The following is a 26701-nucleotide window of genomic DNA, read 5'->3' on the forward strand; positions in this document are numbered from 1 at the left end:
ATGGGCCCGAACGCAACCTTGGATTCGGGGTCTCCCATGGCCACGAGCAGCACGCCCAGCTCGGGGAGTCTCACGGCCAAGTCCCCGCAGACGCAGTGCCTCTCCGCCGTAGACGAGTCCTTTGAGCGGGAGCGGAAGTTCCTCGTCGATTATGGGGACTTCCCGCCCAATCAAGAGTTCAAGCGCGACCTGCTCGTCCAGATGCGCCGCCTGATCCAGGGCGTCGAGTTGCACGCCCAGACGCGGCGGGAACTCGAGCTGCTGCGCAGCGAGAACGCGCGCCTGCGGAAAGAGAACACGCAGCTGAAGATGAACGCCAAGTCGCGACGGGCGCCTCACGGGCCCATCTACGGCGGCCTGCGACGAAGTCCGTCGGCGTCGTCGCGGGCAGACACGTCGCTGGATTCGATCGAGGCGCTCAAGCCGCCAGATGTGTCGGAGAAGTCGTGGGATCGGATCATCAGCGATGCATTCTAGCAGACGACTCGTCTGCGGTCCCGACACTATCGATCACGTCACGCAGCCTCGATATTTTCTTTCTGTTGTTTCTTGATACCCTGCAGTTTGTTTGTCTTTTGGAATGACATATAATGGCCCCGCGTAATTGTGGTGTTTATGAAACACAATCGACTGATTCTCTCTTTCTTAATGCAGTAATGTAGCGATTAGACGGCAATATGTGTTTGACCAGTGAGGAACCTGTTAATCATTGGACGGGGAATTCGATGGACTACGGAGCATATGAGGTGGCAAGCTGGCTGGAGTTGCTGGATTATTATTCTTTTTTTTTTTCTACATGCGGGGATTAATTATAATAAACTGTCTGTTCTTGACCTAAAGCTTATTGTTGGTCTATGCAATATTAGTCCATCGCTGGTGTCGATTCTTTGCTTTAGCAGCAGTCCATGCACTGCTGGCTGCTCTTTCCTCCGGCTAATTCTCCGACGTGCGCACCTGCCTCTTTGAGCTGAGTCTTGGCGGGTTGATTCGTAGAAATTCGACGCGTCCCCCGCATTGCTCTTGCTCAATCTCTCTCTGTCTTCTCTCCTTTTTTTTAATTCTCTCAATAACATGATACGACATATTTTTCCAGTGAATTTCCATGAAGAGAATATTCTCGAATGGACGAACGAAATTCCAAAGATTGGATACTCCGCCAGATCGGAATTCGGCTCCCCTCCGCCAGTGCGGGGAAGGTAGCAGCGCAGCAGCAAGGTAGGATGTGGAGCCTGCAGATGCTTGTTGCCAGTTGGCTGCTGGTTTAAGCTTGTTCCATCGGTCGGAATTTCGGCGGAATAGTTATGCTGCTCTTCTGCTAATTCTTATCGAATCTTTATTTCGCATGCTGCTGAGCTGTCCCGATCAGGAAAGCCCCTTGCACATCCTGCTGCGACCTGCAAGTTCAACTCTCAGGGGCCTGTCTGTTGTCGCTTCCTCCGCACTGGCACAGACGCCATTGATGTCAGTGTCACGGACCTAATTAAGATCAGATACCTATTGTTGACTCGTCTACGGGCTTCGTGCCGGCCGTCTTTCCGATACAGTGACACTACTCCAGCGCAGCGAATTTTTCCAGGAATCGCATGCGCAGCCTGGAATGCTGCACCTCCACACGTGGGCCGGCGTAGATCCCCGCGCGACTCCTCCGTCCGGAGTAGCGTTCCGTCAAAATACTCGTCTTATAAACGTCGCTTGCCCTGGCGCATTGGGACTGCCGTGCTGATGCTGCATCTCGTCTGACCGTCTCGCTCGTTCGCTCGACCCATGAAGTCGCTCCCTCTGTCCCGGACGCTTGTCAGCGCGTCCGTCGCAGCTCTCCTGACGGGCGCTGCAGACGCCCGGCAGGCGCTGAACAAGTCCTTCAATGTGCTGGATTACGTCGATCCCCTGATCGGATCGGCCAACGGAGGTCCGTCGAGCTTTGCCTGCGCGGAGATCGATGGCTAACATGACACAGGTCATGTGTTTGCTGGCGCCTCGCTGCCTTTTAGTAAGCATCTCGACGATTATCCTGCTAGACAGACGCTCACAGCTCAGGCATGGCCAAGGCGGTTGCCGACTCGGATACCGACAACCAGGGCGGCTTCGCGACCGACTCGAACCACATCACGGGCTTCTCGCACATGCACGACTCAGGCACTGGCGGAGTACGTCCCTGGAGACAGTTTCTTCTGCATCATGTCGGCCTAACTGCGTTGCAGGGCGCGTCGTTGGGCAACTTCCCTCTCTACCCCCAGACCAGCTGTCCGAACGATGACATCAACCAGTGCGTGTTCCGCTACCAGGATCGAGCCATTGGCTTCCTCAACGAGTCCGTCGTCGCGCGTCCGGGCTACTTCAGTATCGCGCTGGAGAACAACATCCGCGCCGAGATGACCGTGTCGAACCACACGGCGCTGTATCGCTTCACCTTCCCCGCCAACAACGGCGCCGCCGCCAACAGCTCCATCAGCCCGCTGATCTTTGTCGATCTGATCGATCTGCCGCAGTCTCGATCCAATGGCACGGCCACCGTCGACCCGTCGACCGGCCGGCTGTACGGCAACGGCACCTTCAACCCCAGCTTCGGCATCGGCACCTACGATCTGCATTTCTGCGCCGATTTCCAGGGCGCCAGGGTCCGCGACACCGGCGTGTTCGTCAACAACCGTGCCGGAACGACGCCCAAAACCGTCAAGACGATCAACGACGGCGTCAACAATGACGAGTCCCTGTCTGCCGGTGTGTTCACCCGCTTCTACGCGCCCGCCAACAACACGATCCTCGCGCGGGTCGGCGTCAGCTTCATCAGCGTCGACCAGGCCTGTGCCAATGCGCAGAAGGAAATTCCGACCTTCGACTTCGCCAAGACCCAGAAAGCTGCCGAGCAGGCGTGGACGCAGAAGTTGAGCGTCATCAGTGTCGACGCCAGCGGTGTGTCGGACGAGTTCCAGACCATCTTCTGGAGCGCCGTCTACCGGGCGATGCTGAGCCCGCAAGACTACACAGGCGAGAATCCGCTCTGGAACAGCACTGAGCCGTACTACGACAGCTACTATTGGTGAGTGTGCATCATAAGGTCGGTGGTTACTGACGGGTTACTGACGTCGGGTTCAGCATCTGGGATTCCTACCGCAGCATCCATCCGCTGATCACCTTGCTGGACCCTCTGTCCCAGTCGCGCATGGTGCGTAGTCTGGTCGATATCTACCGGCACGAGGGCTACCTCCCCGACTGCCGCATGTCGCTGTGCAAGGGCTACACGCAGGGCGGCTCCAACGCGGACGTCGTCATTGCCGACGCGTATCTCAAGAACGTCACCGACGTCGACTGGGCCACGGCGTACGAGGCGGTCGTCAAAGACGCCGAGGTCGAGCCCTTGAACTGGGCGGTTGAAGGTCGCGGAGGCCTGAGCAGCTGGAAGACGCTGGGCTACATCCCGACGGACGACTTTGATCCGTACGGCAGCGGGCCGCTGACGCGCAGCATCTCGCGCACGGTCGAATACGCTTACAACGACTTTTGCATCGCGGAGATGGCCAAGGGACTGGGCCACGAGGACGACTACCAGAAGTACATCAAGCGCTCGGGCAACTGGCGCAACATGTTCAAGGCGGACCAGACGTCGCTCAACTTTACGGGCTTTTTGCAGCCGCGCTATCCGAACGGGACATGGGGGTTCCAGGACCCGATCTTCTGCAGTCCGCTGCTGAATTTCACGTCCTGCTATCTCAACCCGGCTGGCCATGAGACGTATGAGGGGAGTTCGTGGCTGTACACGTTGTAAGTTCTCTCTTTCGTTTCTCGCTTATTTGAATTAAAGAAAGAAGTAGAAATAAAAATAAATGATGATGACTAATTCGTTTCTAGCTACGTCCCCCAAGACATGGCATCCCTGGTGACTGCTCTGGGCGGCCGCGAAGAGTTCACCAACCGCCTGTCATACTTCCACAACTCTGGTCTCCTCTACGTCGGCGACGAGCAGGCCTTCCTGCCGGTTTTCCAATTCCACTACGCAGGCCACCCAGGGCTGTCGGCGAAGCAGGTGCACGCCTACATCCCGTCGCAATTCAACACCTCGACGAACGGCATCGCCGGCAACGACGACAGCGGCGCGATGGGCTCCTTCACGGCGCTTAGCATGATGGGCATCTGGCCCGTGCCCGGCCAGAACGTGTACCTGCTGACGCCACCCTTCTTCCGGGAGGTCAGCATCCGGCACGGCATCACGGGCAAAGTGGCCACCATCCGCAATCTCAACTTCGACCCGACCTACAAGAACATCTACATCCAGAACGCGACGCGCGATGGCAAGCCGTGGACCAAGAACTGGATCGCGCACGACTTTTTCCTCGAGGGGGGTGTGCTCGAGCTGACGCTGGGCAGTACGGAGAGCAGCACCTGGGGGACGGCGGTGGAGGATCTGCCGCCGAGTTTGTCGTCGTATGAGGTTGCGTAAAAAAATCTAGCTTGAAATGATCTAAATAATCTTGATAAGTAGTCAGATGAAGGGACAGCATCATCGTCGATCGTTCGTTCCTTTTCCTTTAATAGTTATTTTTGTACATACGTACTAGGAACATACTGCTAAATAAATAAACGAATAAACAAAAAGCAGATAAATGCACAAATAACGCAGAGGACATGATCATATATAGGGGTGCCAATATGAAGCCCTACAGAACGCTTATAACTAGTTAACTAGTTATAGTTAAGCTGAATATGCTTACATAATTTACAGACGGGTGCTAAATAAGCAAAACTGACCAATCACATAGCGTCCGTATTATTGTCCTAACGAGAGATTCCAATGCCTAAGGCTTCTTAGGCTTTAAAAACACACACGCGCGAGTCCAGCACACAGAAGAAAAAAAGACTTTCGTTAAAGAAATGCCAAAAAAAGGAACAGCACCGGGCGCGAATTGAACGCGCGACCCAGCGGAAGCTCAGCAGAAATCCTAATGGAGCCGCTGAACTGCAGCCGCTTGCTCTACCACTGAGCTACCGATGCTTGGTGTGTGGGAAGTGTAAGCCACCCCCGAAAAAGATTGCAGAAGCACCGGGCGCGAATTGAACGCGCGACCCAGCGGAAGCAACCCGATGTGTCGGGCTGACTGCAGCCGCTTGCTCTACCACTGAGCTACCGATGCTCGGTTGTTGGTGGCGGTTACTGCTTTAGCATGAAAATAGTAGAATACACCGTTAATTTATTATGGTTTCTTTGTTGATTGGAGCCTTAGGCACTGCATTGCTTGGAATGATACATACAGTACGGAGTACTTTAATGTGCATGTCCACTATGCACCTGTTTTTATTTTAATTTTTTTATTTTATTTTGACTGTTGTACATAGCTAGCTCAGTTCACTTGTGCTATTAGTAAGTACTGGTGAGATATAGCTAGCTAGGTGAGAATATATTCTGTTCATTTCTTGTGGGTTATAGGAGTTATGTTTGTGTACTGGTAGTACCTGGATTATTTTCCTTTTCCTACCATGCGAACTAATGTCTACAGTCCACATATCAAGAAAAAAAGTTTGTTATTTATCTTTCTAACTTGTCGTCGAAGAGTTCATTATTACTGTCATTATCATTATCAATCTGTTGACTATTATTAAATGTTATTTATCTTTCTAACTTGTCGTCGAAGAGTTCATTATTACTGTCATTATCATTATCAATCTGTTGACTATTATTAATTGAAATACCACATGCTAATCTATATACAGACTGTGTCGCGGTACGATGTCGTACCTTCGACTTTCGGGTACATGGATGTCCCTTTCTCAAGTCACATGGGGAGTCCATGGTTCGTCACGTGTATGGACTATCCAATATGTACCTACATACGTAGATGGAGGGTCCTTCCTCCAAGTTTGAGGTGTCATCTCTCCGAATGAAGGAATACGCCATTAAGCTGCAACAGTCTGGACATCAAACGAAATCAAACTCCTGGTGGATATCACTCCGCACATGAATCCCCGTCATGGCCGTATTCTTGTCTTTTTTGTCCTCTGCTAATGGACCTCCTGCCTGTGACCCAGACCCAGAGCCACGACCGGGTCCAGCAAAGCTCGTCCAGACGATCCTCTGCCGGTCTGACGACCAGTCTGCCAGCGCCAGGTCGGAGCGATGACTCTGCTGGCACGCGCTTGCTGCAGAGCCTCCTCCTGACGATAATGGCAGACGGCGCCTGATCCATCGCCATGGCTTGCCCAGCGAGTCTGTCATCCGGCGGCGGTTCGATCTGGCGACGAGAGTGCCCAGGGTGGGAAGGCAGGCAGCCACGACGCCGACGGAGAGCTCGACAAAGGACCAGATACCGGCGTAGTTATTCGAGTCTGTGTCGTTAGTGAGAGAGAGAGCGTGGTAGGGTTGAGATGCACTCACGACTTGTGTTTGGTCCCGACACGCGAGCTAACACGACGACTCGGATGGCGCCGAAGATGCAGACACTGCAGCGGTCAGCAAGTCCTGAACATTATAGTCTTGTTGATTTGCTTACATCCCCCCCAGCAGGAATACCCCCGTCACCTGCAGCTTCTGCGTCGTTCGCATGTGCAGCCCCCAGGCATATCTGACCGGGAGAGTGAGGATGAGAAAGTCGGTGACGAGATTCACTATCCTACCTCATTTATTCACCCTTAGTAATATGCAGTCGAATATAGATATGACACGACGATACATACGACAATACAGTCCACGGCGTCTTCGTCTCGATACACGTCCCCTCTTCCGCAGGTCCCGTCCACTGCTTCGAGAAAGGAATGCATCCGAACGCCGCCGTCAGGATCATGGCGAGGTTGTACAAGACCACGACCACGCCAATGGCCCAGGAGGCGACGTACAGGAACCGTTCTGCGATGAAGATGCGGTTGTAGAATAGGAGGATCGATGTCTTGGTTAGCACGACACCGACCGCGTAGCAGATGATGGAGGCGAAGTATGCCTGTCGACGTTAGAAAGAGTCTAGGTATGTACTTTTGAAGAGAGTGTGTGGCTTGCCTCTGTGAAGACTCTCAGACTGGAGATGGAGACTTCTGCATCAGCCGCTTTCTCTGCATCGCATATGATGCCGTCTTTGACGAGGCTTAGGATTAGGTATCCTGTCACTGGTGGCTGCGGCAGTCAGCGACAAACAGTCGGTCAGACAACAAAAAAGACACTATGTGAGAATTCACCAGCGCAGCCAACACCAACCAATCATCAGCCGCCCATTTCGTCCTCGACACCCGTCGAGCAGCGACTCTGGCGCCGACGGCCGCGCTGGCCAGGACGAAGCCGCAGATGGCGCTGGCCGTCTCGCTGCGCTGGAGACCGGCTCCTGCAAGAAGTTTGTCGCGCGCGCTCTGAGGGGGTGGCGTGTCCATTGTTCAGACATAGATCAGCTGTTGATACGATAGATAGTAATAAGTATGAGTATGAGTACAGGCATAGTACATAGTCCATACATACTATACGTAGTATGTATGTGTATTTGCTTTGCATGACGAGCTCATCGGATGCTAGGTAAGTAAGTAAGGAAAGAATGTAGATGCAGAAGGAGAGTATCGATTCTATTCTATTTTATTCATCAAGGATGGCGGAATATAAGAGCTGCTTGCCTGAGGCTGTTACACTGCATAGGTATAACTTGCCTCGGGTGTTGCCAGAAGACTGAGATTTTTGCCGTGAAGATTGAAATTATGTGGGAATTCTTGTGGTTATAACAGTGCTGTACGAGTCATACACGACATAATAATATTTCTAATTCTGCAAGCAGAGTGATTGATAAGGGTTATCGTACTGTACAGTCTTGAATAAACTTGTAAGTTTCTGTCTGTAGCGTATTGCATTGGCAAAAAGAAATCAAATTAAATTCCCCGCGAAGAACATATCTCACGATCAATGTGATCTGCTATGCAATATATGTAATATATGTACAACATCCAAAACTCTACTATATGCCACACCTTCCCACTATTTCTGCTCCATCGGAGCAATTGCGATTGGCAGCATCGGCATATTTCCATGCTGTACAACACATCTAGATGACTTGCCTTGCCTTGCGTCTCTGCGGGGGATGGTCATGTACGGTACATATTTATTTGACTGACTCGCTCGCTGTGCTTATCGTACTACGTATGTACGGGCTGGGCATTTTGAATTGCACAAGGTGGTGTGATGTGTAATGTCCCGTCATCATCGGCAAAATAATACATGTCCTGCACTGACTGGCGTTGTGTAGTTAAAGTGTCGTGTACTCGCGGGTTTAGATATAGATATAGGTACAGATATAGGTATAGATCTATTTAGTAGCTCTCCGCTGTCTACTTAAATTAATGGCAACAACAATAGAAAAAAGATAGGGACTAGGCAGGAGTAATTACTCACTTGATTGGTGAACTGAACTGAGCTGTTACTGAACTTGTCCTTATATAACTAAAGTACGCAAGATGGCTTGGTCTTGGTCTTGGTCGAGGGAATAGGTCATTTCATTACGACAATTTCTTATTCTAAGTTATATTATATGTAGGAAGAAGGATCTCGTCTGGTTATTTCATGCTCTAGTATCGTGTTTTATTCACGGTTTTTTTTTCCTGTTTTGATATTCCTTTTTTTTCAATAATCATCCTATTTAAACCTCATGGGGCTTGACTTGACTGTAAGGTATTAATATTAATTGAAGGAATGAATATCAAATTAGTAAGAAAATCCTACGTATGTACTGCCTCGATAGCCTGACTGACTGACTGAATAAGTACCGTCTAAAATGAGATACTACTGAGGGTGTTATCCTGTTCACTCCTAATACCTATATGTCTAGATATAATATACAGCATGCATGGCTATGTTGTGGATCTTTTCTTTTCTGTCTGGAATGCTAACTATTGTATTCTTCTTCTCTCTTAGAAGTATCTATCCATCCGCTCAACCTGTAGATTATGTTCTTGTTCCACGAATGAGTCTACGATTAATGAATTAATTTAATTACCGCACTTTATACAATCTATACACTCTCAGTGCGTACTCCGCACTGTCCATATACTACCTCCGCATACCTCCCCGCCGTCCAACACCTAGCTCTCTTCCCCCATACAATCATCGGAACCGTCAGCAACAGAATCGCCGTCGCGAGACACGCAGCCGAGACAAACATGTTGTACAGCCCGACAGACTCGATCCACGGCGTCAATGCGAACACGATGACCGTGGCTAGGCCGTTGCGCACAAACGCTACTGAGACTAGGGCGTCGCCTACGAGCTGTTTTCTTGTCAGTTGGAAGCAAACTTTTGGCCTGAGGCGAGGGTGCACTGACATCTCTGTACGAGTCGGTCAAGTAGGTCAGGCTGATATTTCCCATTGCGCCGAGGTATAGGCCGAAGAGGGCGCTGCCTACGGCGAGCATGATCCATGGCCGGTTCTGAAGATAATTAGTTACTGTAAGACATCATGGAAATATTTAGCTAGGTAAGACCTACCTCGGCGAGTCCGAGTCCAAATAATAGAATTCCCGCCGGACACGCGATAATGGCCGGAAAGCTGAGCCACAGCCGCATCTCGGGCTCAAACACCCCCCGGTTCCTCTGCGCCATCCATAATGCCCACCGGCCGTTTAATGGGCCTCCCAGTCCCGATCCGACGATTGCACCGATCAGCGGAGGCAGATTGAACAGCCCGACTCCGGCTGCGCTGAAGTTGTACGGTGGATAGGGCAGATACGTCGATTGCACGGTGCTGATGACTGATAACCACGCCAGCAGCAATCCGTAGATCAGCGCCGTGTACATGACGGCAGGAAACGTGAAGAGGATGACAAACGGCCGGTAGACGTGTCGCCCAAATGGCTCATCGGTCTTGGTGACGAGAGCGAGACGCTTCCAGTACGACTTCTTCGTCATCCTCCGCGGTTGTTGCTGTTCCTCGCGTGATGCTGCCGACATCAAGCTGTTCGTCGTCGTGGTACCATTCTTATTACTCATAGATGGGATGTCTGGTTCTGCTGCGCCAGGCAGCGCTAATTCGACCGCATACTTGGTCTCCTCGTAGAGAAATATCATCGCTACCAAGCTGATGCCCAAGATGATGGCCGACCACCACCAGATCCACCGCCATCCTTGCGCCACGGCGCAGTATCCTGCCGCCACCGGTGCGAGCCACGCGCCCAGGGCCGCAACCGCCAGATAGACGCCGTTGGCCGTCGCGCGCTGGTGCAGGAAGAACAGGTCAGCGACAGTCATCTGCACGATCGTCTCGCTGACGGCACCGCCAACGCCGCACAGCGCGTTGCTGGCGATGATTTCCCACGTCGTCCGCACTTTGGCCTGCCAGATAGCGCCAGCGAACTGCGTCGCGGTGCTGAGCAGGTAGACCGGGCGACGGCCATATTTCAGGGCAAAGGGGATGAACAGCACGCAGCCTACCGCCAGACCGGCCGTGTTGGCGGCGTATGCGTTGTTCAGATCGCTGAACGAGACGCCCAGCTCGGCGTTGACCTGCGCCCAGATAACGGCGCCGATGTCCAGCAGCACGAAAGTGGCAAAGGTGTATAAGCAGGCGAGGCCGTAGTTGAGTGATTTGCGGCCTCTGGACCAGTTCTAGCGCCAGTCAATATGTATGTACGATATTTCTGTCGAAGCTCTCACTAAAGGATCGTTGGGATCGCTGGTCGGGGTTGGTTGAAGGATCACCGTTTTCCGCGATCCGCGCACTGTATATTAATTAGTAGGCAAAGATGCATACGAGAGTGGTCTGGTCAGCCTGCTGCCTGCCTTCTTCAATGGGGACGGTCCCTGGAGGCCGTGACGCGTTGGACTCCATTCCTGTGCTGAATGCGTGTCACCTGCAGTCAGGCCACATTCTCCTGCAACTGAGATGAAGGTGCTCTGCTATTGCAATTATTGCATCTTGAAGCATCTTATCAAGCTGATATAAATCGAAAACTTCGTGATGGACGTCAACACCTCCGCATCTCTCCTTGTCGATCAATGCGGAGCCAGCCAATCACAACGCGCAAAATCCGCCATTCGTATCAACATGCCATCTCCATCTGATTCATCATATCCCTAACCTTGACCTTCTATATGTGGAGATTGCTAGACTGGGACTGGCTTCGCGTTCGTGTGGATGAACTGCAGAGGATTCTACTTCGATAGCAGTCGAGTAGTCGTCCAGAGAAAAGACTTGACTCCTCTGCATACTCAATCTCCTGCTTATCCATGCGGTATCAACTGCTTGATGACCCCCTCAGCAGTCATCCTCTCACTCTACCTCTCTTCGTCGACGAGATACGCGCTCGGAAACCACGAACTGACGTCCCGGCCGACCACCATCCCCGCCACCGCTTCCCCCGTCAGCCAGCATTTGTCCATCCCGTAGCCATTGAACCCTGCTGCGATCCATTCGCCGTCTCCGCCTCGTTTGGTCATGCTGTCGTCTAATCTTCCCACCACGGGCATCCCATCCCCCGTAAAGCCCATCACGCCAGACCACATCCGCCTGACGACTGGACTTGTGTTGCCGCCGCCGCCGCCGCCGTCGTCGTCGTCGTCCCATCCAGTCTGAAAGATCTTCGACAGCACGCTTGCCAGACTCTCGCTGGAAACGCTCGACACTGCTGTGTCGTCGCTGACCAGTAGTTCGTCCACTTTCTGCTTGTCTCCCCCGACGAACATGTCCCCCGTGCGCGGGTCCTGTGTCACGTAGTACAGTCCTGGCGTCAGGACCCCCGTGCGGGGATCGAACAACCCCTTGGAGCAATAGCTCCACGATGTCGTCGCTCCGAGATTGGGGAATGATGGACCCGCTGCTTGCGTTGACATTGTCCCGCGCAGAGGGAAGATCTTCCCGCTCAGGCCTGGGAGAAGATGCGTGGCGAAACCGTTTGTGCAGTGGATCACCTTCGCAGCGCGCACTATGCCTCGGGGGGTCGTAAGCACGTATGGATATTGTGTTTCTGCGTCATAGCTGATGGCGGTGACTGGAGTTGACGTCTCGATGGAGAAGCGACCTGAATGCTTCTTCAGAAGATGCGCGAATATCTCCGTGATGAGCCGGTAGGGCCACAAAGCGCCGGCTCCTCGCTGCTCAACGGCGCCGACTACGTCGCGGAAGTTGTATTTCTTTCCATCCTCGAGGTTAGACGTGCGTTCATCCTCGTTTGGTCTATACGTAGGTGTACTGTGCATACCTGCATTGCATCCTCTCTTCCAAGAATTGAGTAGCGCCCTTTGTACTCCGGCAATGCCTCCTCAAACGCCTCCACACTTTCTTTCATCGCTTCCAGGATTCCTGCATCTGCCACTCCCATCACGCTTACAACGTCACGGATCTGGCTCTTCTCTCTGATCTCCTCCCCCAACGATTCGACAACCTCCTTCATCCGGGCCACGTTTGCGAGACTGAATCGCGCAATGTCAATCGCCTTTTCCCGGCCAACGCTCGCCACGAGCTCCGTGAATCGAAGCACGGCCTCGGAAACGAGATGCCCGCCATTTCGACCCGTAGCGCCGCTCGTCAGCGTGCGCGCCTCAAACACAGTCAGGCGGAGGTCTGGTATGGATTGGTTCTCTAGCAGCGACTTTGCGACGCTGCAGGCCGTGATCCCAGAGCCGATGATGGCGATATCTGTCGTCTCTGGAAGGACCGCTGATTGCACTGCCGACACCGTGGGATGCGGTGGTTCTTGCCAGAAGGCCACTGTCGGATTTGGCCGTGGCAGCTGGGGGGTCTCTGGTCAGCAGGGACGAGACGAGCCGAGAAAGTTCTGCGTCTCCATTAGTAGATCTTCTAAGTCTTTGTATAGAAAAAGCGAACCAGGATCGTGCATGACTTTGCACAACACAGAGGGGAAAGGAGGGGAGTTCTGCGTCGGACTTGTCACGTCGACAGATTGGCAGATCGATAGATCGATAGAGAGATCCTCTCTTGTAAGGACAGCATCTTCATACAATCAGAATAGAATATTTATGCCCTCTATTCCTATGCAGGCAGGTCCTGCCAACACTCCGCAGAACTCCACCTTTATGCCCTCCGGCGAAGGAGCACGGAGAAGCCATGTGCCGCTACTGCCGCTACCCCATCGCAGAGGCTTCGCGATCGCATTGCAGCAACAAGCAACACAAAACAGCTTGGTCACAGCTTGATTCATGATGCTCGGCGTGGGTCGAGCTTGATGCCAACCGGGGTGTTGTACCGGCCCATTCTCGGCGTTCTGATTGGCTCGCAGGATGGAGCCGGGATATCTGGCTCGGCGGGAGCAGGCCAGCAGCAGTAGCAGCAGTAGCAGTAGCAGCAGCAGCAGCAGCAGCAGCAGCAGGGTTCTCAGTCCCAGCGAAAAGCACAAACGAAGAAAAGGTTCTGCTTCTGGGAAGAGACAGAAGCAAAAGAAAGACAAGGCTAAGGCCAGAAAGGAGGAAACGATGGGCGACGGCGGTGTTGAGCAGGAGGAGCAGGAGGAGGAAGAGAAGGAGAAGGAGCAGCAGGAGAAGGAAGAGGAGGTGATGGAGATGATGGAGGAGGGCACAATCCCAGAAGAGCCCAGACCAGACAAGACGAAGATCTGAATGAATCTGAAGCTCAACGAATTAACTCCGAAAACGCGGCTGGAGAGCCCTGATACAAGGATCAATCAACTCAGGATTTTTTTTTGACTTTTTCTTCTTTCTCAATTCTTTTCCTTTTCGTCTTGATTTGATTCGGGAGATATTTTTCTCCTGGTTGGTTGGTTAGTTTGTTGGTTGCTGCAGATGGGCGAAAAAAATATCCACGATAACCTCCTAATCGTGCATACAGTACATACCTAGGTAGATAGGTAGGCACGAAAGAAAGTGAAATCTAAACATTACAGATTTTTAGTAAGTAAACATTCTTAGCGTCAGCTTTCTCCGTTCTTTCTCTCGTTCTGTCTGTAGAGTGCATACAAAGTACCATGTAGATGTACAGTACAGTACAGTACCGACAGTCCAAATCAAATTGACATCATATACCTTATCCTATCTATGAGTAAAGACGTATGTATGTATGTATGTACAGTTCAAAAAAGAAAAGAAGACGAGAAGTAAGAGCCGTGCCATTAAAAGAAAAGCAAAGACTGAACGTAACAAAGGGGGAAGAAAAACGAAAGGGGAAAAAAGGATGGTATACATGACAGTGACGGGGGATATCAATATCGTCGAAACGAAACGAAAGTAAAAACAACGATAATAAAAAATAATACTGTGTAATAATAGTGTCATCTGTTGCCCTTGTCTCTCTCATTCCAAGAGCAGAACGAACAAAACCTGGTCAAAAATAATCACAACGATGTCGACAGTAGACAGTAGACAGGGGAATCTAGAAGAAAAAAAAAGAACCATTGACACAAGAAAGGATCCTCGACACAGACAAAACGATTGATGGTGGGTACACCGGTACACGGTACACGGTACATGGAATGTACATATATGTACATACAGTACATGTGTATACAAAGATCTACAATCCAAGACGCGTAGCATAGCAGAGCAGAGCAGATGAAAGGTATGTATGTATGTATTGACCGACAGACAATGACAACATTTTGCGAAGGACAACATCAGAGAAGGAGGTGAAAGGAGGGAAGGAGGGAGAGGAGGAAGAGGGAGAGCGAAGGAGTGAGCATGAAGGGCGTCTCACCTGTCGACTGACTAGGAGAAACTTGCCGTCGACACGGTTCGTTTCCCCCATCCAAAAAAGCCTCCTCCCCCTCCTCCACCTCCTCCTGACGACAGAGTCGATGCCTTGCTCTGCTCTGGTGAGCTTCTGGGGCTGCTTCCACCATGATGACTGCTCAATTCTGTCGACACGCTGGGTCGAGGTGTCGTCGGGGCCTGGTTGCTGATCAGCCGTCTCAGCGAGTCCAGTTTCGCCTTGACTTCTTCCAGCTCCTGCTTGGCGACGGCTTCGGCTGTTTTGGCGTTCACCAGCTCTAGCAGCAACGCGTCCTCGGAATTCGAGCCCGAACCCGAGCCTGCTGGTGCGTTGTTATTAGCCTGGCTTTCGCCTCCAGGCACGCTCTGCAGACCGAGACTGCTGTTGCGCTTGGGGTATTTGTTGCTCTTCTGAGATCCCGCTCGGCTGACGAGTTTGATCTCTCGCAGACCGGGCGACGGCCACACGTCGCTGGACTCGCCGGAAGACGAATCATGCGTGCTGTCGGAATGCGAGTACTTGCGATGCCGCAATTCCTGGATCGTCCTCTCCAGCCTCTGCCGATCGCGGTGGCCGTCCTGGATCCGTTGCCGCGCTTCCCGCAGGTCTTCCTTCAGTCGCGCGTTCTCGATTTCGAACTCGTCAATGCGCCTCGTCAGATCGAGGCAGCGCGCCGCCTCCACGTCGTGCTTTTCTTTCCATCGGTTGGCTTCGTCTCGCAGCTGGTGTTTCGTCTGCATGATCGACACCCGCTTGGACGTGGCCGCAAATCGCTCCTCCGCCTTGGCGATGAGCTCCTCGGAATCCTCTTTGTTGTCCAAGTCTTTTATGTAGGCAAGCATCGCCTTGGCGACTTCGTGGTCCTCCTCGCGCTCCTCGCGCTCTCGCTGAAGTTCTCGCGCCAACTCTGCTTGCTCGCGCTGCAGATCGCCCAATGCCATCAAGAGATCCTCGATCTGGCCGTGGAGATCCTTGTCTTTATGAGACAGTCCCGACTTCGTGCGCATCTTGGCCGAATCACCACCGCTGGGTGTGGAAACTTCGGTGGCGGCGGTGCTTGCCTCGGAAGAGGCGGACTCCATTGAGTTGAGCGTGGACGCCATGCTCTGCTTCGAGGGCGAACGTCGAACCGTACTCTCAGGACGCGCTGCATTAGGAGGGTTCAAGTTGAGAGATTTGGCCGAGTTATGCGAGTTGGAGCCGGCCCATAATCTCCCCAGGAACCGAGATGCAGCTGCCTGCATTTGAGGAAATGAGATTCCCGTCGAGACGCCTTGCGACTGGTTATAGCTTGCTTCCAATGCCTGGAGACTCTCTTTGGTCACCAGCGGGGTCAAAGACACAAAGTCATTCACCAGATCATCCGCGTTCCACCCGTAACTGGCAGCGCAAGACGTCAGCCTGTATTCATGAAAATAAATCCCCAATTCATCCGAGAAACTTACGTATCCCACATATTCCTGGACAGGAGCAACTGCAATACATCCTCGAATTCCGTACAAGCCATAATCTTCTTTTCGTTTCGTTGCATCAGGGACAACGCAACTCTCATCAGGGTCTCCGCGGCTCCTTCCAATAATAAAACATCGTAAATCCGGAGAAGCATCGGCAAAGGACACGTAACTGCAAAGAAGGACAGGAACCATTGCGATACGTAGACCGGCTCGACATGCAATGACTCCAGGTGGGCGTAAAGGGAGGGGAGGTGGCGGGAGAGCAGACTCTGGAACTGGTATATTCGCAGATGCAGTCCCGACAGATCGGGGAGAAAGCATGATCGCAGCTTATAATGATCCATCAGCCTGGAGACCTTGTCAGTCCATCTGCAAACGCCGCCAGTAGATCATCTATTAGGATCGTCGCCTACCTCACCAACACGCAGAATGCCTCCGCATCGGACATGTGCATCAGCAGAGGCCCAACCACGAATCCCAGGCCCTGGCAGTATCCGATTTTGGTATCGTAGAGACTGAAGCATTTCAGCACCCGGGCCAGCATCTGCTGTCCCTCGCCGTTGGGATCCCTGAACATCTCCACGTTGGGAAAGCTCCGGCCAATGTCTTTGCCGATCAAGCCTTCGTACGGGCTGGATTCGCCGCTCAGACGCCGGAAGTCCTCGAGTAGTTGCGTATCTCGAGCGCCGGCAATGCTGGGCCATACCACACCGCGAAGAGGCGGCGGGACACCGGCGCGGATCTTGTTGGACGTCAAGGTGGGCAGTCTCTGGGCGGTCATGGGGTAGTCTGCCACCAAGGCGGCCCAGAACTCGAGCTCCGTCATGGGAGGGGGAGGCAGCTGGGAGTACCGGAGCGACGATCTGTGATCGTTGACGAGTCTCTTGAGCTGCTGAATCGACGGAGGACGGGACGGGCGACGCGGTCGAGCGGCGTTGGCGAGGCCTGATTTGGGGTTCGTCACGAGGGCATTGTTCTCCTGTTCCAGGCGAGCGAGGAGCAATGCCGTTGACTAGATCATTCGCATCTCAAATTAGTTTCTCTCCCGTGGATTCTGGTGTTTGCTGGACAAACCTCATCTGTGGCTTCATTGCGCGGTTCCTGCTCCTCTGTCTCGTCCAACTTGGCCCAGTCGACGCCGTCACTCTCGGCTGGGGAGCCTGGTTCCTCCTGACTTTGCCGACTGCTCTGGGATTTCGCCGATGACGCTGATTCTCTGCGTTCCTTGGTCTCTGGAGCTGGCGTGAAGATATCCTCATTCTTAGGAGTCGTCTCGAGTGGATTCTCCCCATCCTCGCTGATCAAGCCTTCTCCGTCCACCTTCTCCTCGATGGGGGTTTCCGGAATATCAAGCGTCCTGGAGTCGTGACAGACGCCATTGGGATTGGATTGTCGGTCTGAAAGCGGGACAGTGACCATCGAGTCGGTCGTGACGGGCGACACATCCGTGTCAGCGCGAGAATATCTCGAGTCGATATTATTATCCATCATGACCGATGTTGCTGCGTCTGACACGGCGTTGATTGAAGCATTCAGGGTGCATCACTCAGCAGAAGTTTGACGCAGCCACACGGAGAACATCCAGTATGACGGTAGGGAGGGTGACTCAGGTGAGTCAGGGTCTGTCAGGGCCGTCTGTCTCTCGCAGGTATTCTTTATCGAGGGGCTAGCCCTGTAATCCGGCGAGCGAGCCCACCACGCAGACGATGCGAATTGCTGGGGAGCGACGAGAAGGCCAGGTGCCGCCTGCGACGATTACGTTCCGAAGGGCCAAACGAGCGTATGGAACGCGAAAAAGAGGGCCAGGCAGGGCCATTGCAGCGCGAGGATAGGGGACCTCTGGCCTGGGCCAACGGCGGTTTCATCGACTCGGGCGTCTCCTGGCGGTCAGCGGTAGCGGCCGGCGTGCAGATTAGGGGCTCCGCAGGCCCCTCGACTAGCGCGGGCTAGGAACCAGGGAAGCCAGTCGCCTGCGACGTGAGGTTCCGAATAGCTTAACTGGAGGCTGGCCCCTGCAGGATGGCGCCCCTGAGGCCTCGCTAGCAGTTCCAGAATCCTACCCAGCTAACCCCATTCGAACGTGCGCCCCTCTCCGCCTGGGCCCGGCCAGCATCCAGCCAATCTCTGCGCGGGCATGATCGCGCTCGTATTCATCTTTTCTTTCAGCCCTCTGGCATCGATGCAACGGACATTCGTGCTTCTCGTCTCCTGGATCGCCGCGGACGGCCCGATGGGAGGAGTTGTGGGCGAGTCTATCAGATCGGCGGCGTATAGCGTCCCCCACCGCCCAGCCCATTGGCCAATGGGAGTCCTCCAGCCTCCCGCTCTGCCTGCACACCCCGCTGCAGTCGACTAGCCGCTCTCGGCCTACAGAGTATTCTCTGTCAGTCACTAAGAGTGCATGCAGTACGGAGTACTGATTATCAGTTATCACAGAACTCAAATGCATCTCTGTTCTGAATTCTGATTAATTGTAGCAATTGTACCTCCCACCAACCTTCCTAGCAGAAGACACAATTGGCCAGGTTGTAGCATTCTTAGATACGGAGTACTCATCATGCGCATAGCCAGCAGTTCGAATTCTAATTTCTACGAAGTAACAGATACTGTCTGTGAAACGCTTGGCACAGGATGCGAGGATTTAGTGTTTTTACCAATGGAGGATGAAACGCTGCGCGGTCACGTTGACTGTGGATGGTTTGTCGACATATATATATTATGCAGGACTCAACAAGTGTGCTATGCTGCATTACTCGACAGCTTGCTATAGCTTCCAGTAATCTTCATCACCCAATATAAATATTGATTTGTTGAAGCTGAGTTATCACCATGAATTAATTACAGAGACCTCTGATACCGTATACCAGATATAAGTCAGGTGACATCAGGTGACAGTGAACTGGACGTACAGACTACAGTACCAGAAGAGTCTACATTCTTTAACACCGAAGGTTTCCAAGTGGGGGAATATCAGATACACCTTACTCATGAAGCGCACTGGTGAGACAGTAACCTAGCAGCAGCCATAGTCGAAGAATGGAGACTGAAATGAGAATTTCCTCATGTAGAATCACAACATTTGCCAGGTCTGGGGTGAAAAAATAACAGTGACGTCTAGCGTTAGCAGTTTCACTATGATTGCTTGCAGACATCAAATGGGCGGAAGTTCTCTGCTAAGAAGCCATGACTGCTGGCTCCCCCGCTGCCGCGGGTCCGGCCTCGTGCAGCGTCTGTTTCTTTTTTCTTTTTTTGCAGCGTGTTGCCGGTGGGGTTGGCAGCCTTTATTTGTGGTTTGCCCGATCCGGCTAGTCACCTGTCTCATGTGGCAAGGAACAACATTGATCCGGCTGCTGATCCTGCATTGAGCAACCGCGACTGCAGCGCGTCCTCGCGCCAAGTCAACAAACGCCAAACAGTCACAGCAGCAGCTTCGTCATTCACGCATCCCACTGGTCTTCCGTGGGTTATGGGATGAAGGGTGTCTTCTGATCCTCTGTTGCTGACTGTCCCCTCTTCCCTTCCCTTCCTTTCGCTGATCCTTTTGGATTTCCCTCGCTACAACCTCGCCTGGAGCGCTTGTACCCACCATGGACGACTCGATGGTAGACTCCGTCTTTGAGGACGATGGCTCTGATTACGTGCCAGAGGTGGCGACGGTATGCTTCCCCATTCTGATTTCTCAATGTCTGTCGGTCGGTGATTTTGTTGTGGCTGATGGACTCGATCAAATTAGAAGTCGAAAGCGAAAGCATCGAAGCCGGCTGCCGGCAAACGAGGCCCCAAGAAGTTGACGCAGACCACGCTCAATGTCAAACCTGTTTCTAAGAAGCGCGCAAAACCTGATCCTGAGGACGAAGAACCCGATGACGACGATGACGACGTCGTCGATGATTCGGTGCTCTCGAGCACCCCTCCGAATGCGAAGAAGGCGAAGAAGGCCCCCGGTCCCAAAAAGGGCGGTTCCAAACCTCTCGCAAACGTCTCCAACGAGTCGGTTGGAGCGGACGGTGCGGATGAGCCCGCACCCTCGAAATCATCCGGAGCTGCAGACAAATACCAGAAGGTAGACCATTTACTCTGCCTCATGTCTCAACTTTCATCCGGGCTGGTTGGCTGACCTCTTATATAGCTCACCCAATTAGAACACATTATCAAACGTCCAGATACGTATATTGGCTCCACTGAGGCCACCACGACGCAGATGTGGGTGTTCAACTCGGCGACCGAATCCATGGAGTATCGTGAAGTCACCTACGTCCCTGGTTTGTACAAAATCTTCGACGAAATCGTCGTCAATGCGGCGGACAACAAGCAAAACGACCCCAATATGGATGAGATCAGAATCACCATCGACCGGGAGTCCGGAGAGATCAGTGTCTGGAACAATGGTCGCGGTATTCCGGTTGAGATTCACTCAGTACGTCCCCTCAACAAATCCCCAACTTTGGTGTATCGCCTGCGGTGCTGATAGTATTGTTTAGAAAGAAAAAATCTACGTTCCCGAACTGATTTTCGGTCACCTGTTGACCTCGTCAAACTATGACGACACGCAGCAGAAAGTCACCGGTGGTCGAAACGGTTTTGGTGCCAAACTCTGTAACGTCTTCTCCACCGAGTTCACAATCGAAACGTACGATTCGCGCCAGGGGAAGAAGTACAAGCAGACATGGACGGACAATATGAGTAAGATGGGCAAGGCCAAGATCACCGAATGCAAAGGTGAAGATTACACGAAAGTGACCTTTAAGCCCGACTATGCCAAGTTTGGCATGACTGGCATGGATGATGATTTCGAGGCTCTGGTCAAGCGACGCGTCTACGACTTGGCCGGAACCACCAAGGTGGCGGTCAAATTGAACGGAACCCGGATTCCTGTGCGCAACTTCAAGAAGTACATGGAGATGTATACCAAGGCTATCAAGAACGAACGGGGCGAAGAAGCAGCCAATGACAAAAGCGAGATCGTGACAACCAGCCCGGACCCGCGTTGGGAAATCGGCTTCGCTGTGTCTGATGGCTCCTTCCAGCAGGTGTCGTTTGTCAACTCGATTGCGACAACCTCTGGTGGAACCCACGTCAACTATATCGCTGACCAGATCTGTAACCGTCTGGCTGAAGTAGTGAAAAAGAAGAACAAAAATGGAGCAACCTTGAAAACGTCGCAGATCCGGAACCATATCTTCCTGTTCATCAACTGTTTGATCGTCAACCCGGCGTTCAACTCTCAGACCAAGGAACAATTGACGACAAAGCCAAGCCAGTTTGGCAGCAAATGCCAGCTTGACGAGGATTTCTACAAGAAAATCTTGAAGACGGAGGTCATGACGAACATTCTCCACTTTGCAGAGAAGAAGGCCGATCAAATCTTAAAGAAGTCAGACGGCAACCGACGATCTCGCATGAACAATCCCAAGCTGACGGACGCCAACAAGGCTGGAACGAAGGAAGGCCATCATTGTACTCTCATCCTGACGGAAGGTGATTCTGCCAAGGGTTTGGCCATGGCCGGTCGTGCCGTTGTTGGCCCTGACTTGTTCGGAGTGTTCCCCCTCCGAGGAAAGCTTCTCAACGTTCGGGACGCGTCGATTGATCAGATTTCCAAGAATCAGGAAATCCAGAATATAAAGAACTTCCTTGGTCTTCAGCATAAAAAGGAATATACAGACACTAAAGGCTTGCGATATGGTCACCTCATGATCATGACCGATCAGGATCACGATGGAAGCCATATCAAGGGTCTGTTGATCAACTTCCTTCAGTGCCAATTCCCTAGCTTGTTGAAGATTCCGGAGTTCTTGATCGAGTTCATCACGCCAATTGTCAAGGTCTGGAAGGGCGATCCCAAGAACCCGACCAAATCCATCTCCTTTTTCACCATGCCCGAGTACGAAGCGTGGAAGGAGGCACACAAGCACGAACGCGGTTGGCAGCACAAGTACTACAAGGGTCTGGGTACCAGTACCACGGAAGATGCGCAGATCTACTTCAGAGACCTTGATAAGCACCTGAAGGAGTTCCACACCATGCAGGACCATGAGGCAGAGTTGATCGACCTGGCTTTCTCCAAGAAGAAAGCCGACGAGCGTAAGGAATGGCTGCGCCAATTCAAGCCCGGAACGTACCTCGATCACTCCGCCAAGAAGATCACCTACTCCGATTTCATCAACAAGGAACTCATCCTTTTCAGCATTGCCGACAACCAGAGATCTATTCCGTCGGTGGTCGATGGCCTGAAACCCGGTCAACGTAAGGTTCTTTATACCTGCTTCCGGCGCAATATCAGGAAGGACATCAAGGTCGTTGAGTTGGCGGGTCACGTGTCTGGAATGACGGCGTATCAGCATGGCGATGCCTCGTTGCAGCAAACCATCGTCGGTCTCGCGCAGACTTTCGTGGGCTCCAACAACGTGAACTGCCTGGAACCCAGTGGTAACTTCGGTAGTCGTCTTCAAGGAGGATCCGATTGCGCTAGTGCTCGTTACATTTATACACGGCTGTCGCCCTTCGCCAGGAAGATCTTCCACCCGGCCGATGAGCCACTGCTCACTTACAATGAAGATGACGGAGAGAAGATTGAGCCTGAAGTCTATGTACCAGTGGTGCCGATGATTCTGATCAATGGTGCCGATGGTATTGGCACTGGCTGGAGTTCTTCCATTCCTAACTACAATCCGGAGGACATTGTTGCCAACCTGAAGCGAATGATGGACGGGCAGCCCATCGAACCCATGCAACCGTGGTTCCGCGGTTTTACCGGTGAGGTTACACCTCTGGGCCCCGATCGATTCAAATTCAGCGGCATCATCAAGCAAACCGGCGATACGGAAGTGGAAATCACCGAGCTTCCCATCCGGATGTGGACGCAGGACTTCAAAGACCGGCTGGAAGAAATCATCAAGGCCGAGAAGGCGCCGTCGTTCATCAAGGATTACAAGGACTACAACACCCATACCAAAGTCCATTTCGTCATCCAGATGGATGAAAAACACATGAAGGCCGCTCTGGAGGAGGGCTTGGAAGAGAAGTTCAAGTTGTCGAAGACCATCGCAACCACGAACCTGGTAGCTTTCGATCCTGAGGGTCGAATCACCAAGTACAATACGGTCGACGACATCCTCAAGGAATTCTATGCCGTCCGAATCAAGTTTTATGAAAAGCGGAAGGTAAGTTTCGTAAAGATTCTGATAAAGGCCATTCAACTAACAACCGTCAGCAATACCAATTGAACGAACTCCAAAAGGACTTAGATAAACTCACCAACCAAGCTCGCTTCGTCCAAATGATCATTGATGGGAAATTGGTCATTTCGAAGAAAAAGAAATCGGTTCTCATTGCCGAATTGAAGGAGAAAGGATTCAAGCCTATCCCCAAGGTCATCGAGGCAGTCAAGGCGGGTGAAACTGAGCCCACTGTTGACGAGGAAGAAGAGAGTTTGGAAGAGACCGAGGCAGCCTCAGACGCATATGACTATTTGCTTGGGGTAAGTTTTTCTTCTCTTCTTCTCCTTTCCATTGGAAGGACTGGGTTGGTTAACTCGTCATTTAGATGCCGCTGTGGTCTTTGACGCAAGAACGCGTAGAGAAACTCCGTCGCCAAATCGGCGAGAAAGAAACGGAAATCGATAACCTGATCAAGCTTTCCAAGGAGGATATCTGGAAGAAGGACCTTGATGATTTCCTGGCTGAGTGGCGATTCCAGCTCGAAGAAGAGGAACGACGTGAGAAGAAAGTTGCGAGCATGGGTCGCCGTGCATCATCCAAGCTCATGACAGGCGGTGGCCGTGCTCCAGCCGCCAAGAAACGCAAGGCTCTTGGTGATGACCCAGATGACGAAGACTACGCGGCTCCGAAGAGCAAAAAGTCCGCGACCGTGAAAAAGGTCCAGCCCAAGGGAGGTCTTCTAGATTACCTGAACAAGTCCTCTGAGAAGCCGGTTAAGAAGGCTCCCCATGATGGCGCAGACGATCCAGATGATGATAATGATGACGATGACGACGATGACTTCGAAGCCGAGATCCTGCCAAAGAAGAATCGTGGGGCGCCGAAAGCGAAAGAAGAGCCGAAGAAAGAGAGAGAGGAGTCCGATGAAGATGTCGTCGAGGTGTCGGCTGTCAAGGCAGAACCGAAAGCCGAGTCGCAAGGACGGGCAAATCGTAAACCTGTCAAGTACGCTGAATCAAGCGACTCGGACAGCGATAATGGTGATGCCTTGCTTGATGACGTGAGCAAAATGGTCAAGGGCATTGGAGATGGGAAATCCGCCTCGGATACGAGGACTCTCTTCTCTGAGCGTTCCAGACCTGGCAGTAGTTCCGGACTCAAGACCACCGCGAAGCCATCTAAGGCCACTAGCGACTTCGATCCGGACGACACAGACTACAGCAAGCTCGTTCCTTCGCAGACACCCCGTCGATCTCTACAAGTAAAGTCCAAGGATGTGAAGGCTGCAGATGATGACGATGGTCAAGATCGAGAGTCTGCTAAACCAGAGGCGCCCAAGTCCAAGGCGGCCACAAAGGCGAAGCCGACAGCTGCCAGCACGGCTAAGTCTGGTACCGGCAAACCTCGTGGCCGTCCCAAGAAAGACGCCACGAAGGAGGCTCCTGCTGCGGCCGCGAAGAAGACCCAATCTGCCCCCGCTGCAAAGGGGAAGGCAAAGAAGAAGCTTGCAGATGACCTCTCTGACGACGATATTGATGCGATGGCAAACGACATCCTTGACTCGCCCGCGGCAGACAAGTCTGATGACGACGACGCGCCTCCGGCTCGGTCTAGACCTGCCCGGCGTGCCGCTGCCACGGCCAAGAAGCCCACCTACGTGATTGACGATGACAGTGAGATGAGTGAACCCGCTGATGAGGATTCGGGAGATGATTTCGAAGAATCCGAATAGGTGAAGCTTCCAAGTACCTATTAACAGGGATTTGCTCTGCCATCTTTCGGCTGTGATCTTATCAGCTCTTAAAAATTCGTCCTACTGGTCTTCTGTCGTTTTTTTTTTTTGCAATCTTCTTATGCTCCGATCAATATGGAACACTCATGATAAATCCCTTCTCTTTTTTTTCTATCTGATATTGAGGTCTGAGGTGGATGATCCTGGCGCATGTATTGGCTTTCTTTGCTTTCTTTCTATTTTTTTTCCCCCTTTTTTTTATGGACAGTATTCGTGGATTGTAAGTTCGAGTAGTAATAAGTTGACTCTTTTAGCAAATATTATCTTATTTTCACAGTTCGTGCATGGCTTTGATTGTATTGTTTCCCGACTTGGAGGACCCCAGATGTGAGCAGTGGAGAGTATCGTAAGTTTCCCCAACAAATCTATTTTTGTTTCAGGACATGGGTTCTAAGATGCCAGCTATCTGTGGGAGAAGTACCCAAGGGCCACGACAGGCACGCTCACTGACCACATTTCGGAAATTTTCCTGGCATCTGCCGGCCGCCTGCATGCATGGAAGCATGAATAGAAACATCTTAGCTTCCAGCCTCAACAAGATGCCAACTAGACTCTACGCATGACAAGACATTGATAAGCAGTCAGTCAGGATAAACAAACCGCCAAGGACAAGAAACATATCAGTTGACCGAATTCCAAGGATTCTTCAGCTCGCCTCAAAGAGCTGAGATTTCCACTTTACCTACAGGAGATTCGATATTTTTCTTCTCATTGTTGTCCGTGCATTATTTGTTTTGTTTTCTTTTTGTTCTCTCCTCCTTGGGATCTCCAGCCTCCTGCAGGAAAACGGCGAGCACCCCCTGTGATACGAGCAGATATGCGAGCTTCCGCTCCGCTGGTACATGTACCGGAACCTTGTCGCCAGAACCCGGCATTACGGTCATGTCCTTACGTCAGAAACTCGTGCAAAATGAATGATGTATTATACCAAGATCCGGCCAAGAACATAAGACAGGTCAGAGTGCTGAGTATCAAAGGACACAGGTCTACGAGGGCCTTTGGCTATTAATGATACCATATTATGCGCCTATCCTGCACCAATTCATCAATTCTTTGTCTTCAGCCACTTTTTTTCTGGGAAGTTTCACATCTATTTTGTCCGACTAAGCCTCTCAGATCGTCGCAGGGGCAGTTGATTCAACCTTGAGGGAACAGGCGAAATCTGGATTCAAAGGAGCTAGAGGTTCGACCCAGTCATCACGGACTGACGAGACAGAGTTGCGGAAGCTTGCGCTGATCCTTCTTGCCACGGTTCGCTGCAGATGGGGATTTCAAACGGTGAGAACTCGACAGGAGAACTAGCTCCCTGGTGCAATCGTACGTTTCATGAAGGAATGCCAGGCCTTAACTTTCCTACCGATCGAGGGGGCTTCGAGAATGACAGACCACCTGGTCAGAGCTTTTCTCTCTGAGTTAACAATGTTTTGGAGGGTCGTGCGCATGGCTAGATTTCCGGGTAATAAACTGGGCCAGGCCATGCCCTTCCCAGGATGACAGCTTGAAAGTCAGACAAGATGCTTTTAAAGCGATACCTGCTCCTAAGACATCAGACCGCACTTCCGACCCAAAAGCCCTCATCCATCATTCACCGCTGCTCAGGCAGGCTCCATTTGCCTCGACGGCTAATATGGCATCTGAGTGGCTGTTGCCGTTCCCTCTTTTGGCCGG

The 26701-nt window shown here is 52.2% G+C and overlaps 6 protein-coding genes across 6 annotated transcripts; 3 read left to right on the forward strand and 3 right to left on the reverse strand.

The window, feature by feature from the left end:
• On the forward strand, positions 1-477 carry T310_6245 (uncharacterized protein; the record flags this gene model as incomplete). The annotated part of the gene is made up of 1 exon (XM_013470911.1): positions 1-477. The coding sequence occupies one exon, from the start codon at positions 1-3 to the stop codon at positions 475-477; it is 477 nt and encodes a 158-aa protein (XP_013326365.1).
• Positions 478-1764: 1287 nt separating this feature from the next.
• T310_6246 (alpha-1,2-mannosidase) lies at positions 1765-4438 on the forward strand (the record flags this gene model as incomplete). Its single annotated transcript, XM_013470912.1, has 6 exons — positions 1765-1909; positions 1958-1990; positions 2038-2147; positions 2202-3040; positions 3097-3762; positions 3850-4438. The coding sequence occupies 6 exons, from the start codon at positions 1765-1767 to the stop codon at positions 4436-4438; spliced, it is 2382 nt and encodes a 793-aa protein (XP_013326366.1).
• Positions 4439-5911: 1473 nt separating this feature from the next.
• T310_6247 (Integral membrane protein Pth11-like protein) lies at positions 5912-7347 on the reverse strand (the record flags this gene model as incomplete). Its single annotated transcript, XM_013470913.1, has 5 exons — positions 5912-6318; positions 6400-6451; positions 6483-6597; positions 6667-6926; positions 7159-7347. The coding sequence occupies 5 exons, from the start codon at positions 7345-7347 to the stop codon at positions 5912-5914; spliced, it is 1023 nt and encodes a 340-aa protein (XP_013326367.1).
• Positions 7348-9036: 1689 nt separating this feature from the next.
• On the reverse strand, positions 9037-12786 carry T310_6248 (MFS transporter; the record flags this gene model as incomplete). The annotated part of the gene is made up of 8 exons (XM_013470914.1): positions 9037-9381; positions 9440-10555; positions 10701-10785; positions 11029-11166; positions 11229-12112; positions 12148-12509; positions 12604-12723; positions 12774-12786. 8 exons carry the CDS (start codon positions 12784-12786, stop codon positions 9037-9039), a joined length of 3063 nt encoding a protein of 1020 aa, XP_013326368.1.
• Positions 12787-14623: 1837 nt separating this feature from the next.
• Positions 14624-17569, reverse strand: T310_6249 (GTPase activating protein (Evi5); the record flags this gene model as incomplete). The annotated part of the gene is made up of 4 exons (XM_013470915.1): positions 14624-16007; positions 16073-16450; positions 16495-17093; positions 17156-17569. 4 exons carry the CDS (start codon positions 17567-17569, stop codon positions 14624-14626), a joined length of 2775 nt encoding a protein of 924 aa, XP_013326369.1.
• Positions 17570-19668: 2099 nt separating this feature from the next.
• On the forward strand, positions 19669-24973 carry T310_6250 (DNA topoisomerase (ATP-hydrolyzing); the record flags this gene model as incomplete). The annotated part of the gene is made up of 6 exons (XM_013470916.1): positions 19669-19737; positions 19815-20144; positions 20211-20498; positions 20563-23244; positions 23295-23561; positions 23627-24973. The coding sequence occupies 6 exons, from the start codon at positions 19669-19671 to the stop codon at positions 24971-24973; spliced, it is 4983 nt and encodes a 1660-aa protein (XP_013326370.1).
• Between the last annotated feature and the right edge of the window lie 1728 nt (positions 24974-26701).

This window comes from Rasamsonia emersonii (assembly GCF_000968595.1).
Source record: "Rasamsonia emersonii CBS 393.64 chromosome Unknown ctg1118621760388, whole genome shotgun sequence".
Classification (NCBI taxonomy): Eukaryota; Fungi; Ascomycota; class Eurotiomycetes; order Eurotiales; family Trichocomaceae; genus Rasamsonia; species Rasamsonia emersonii.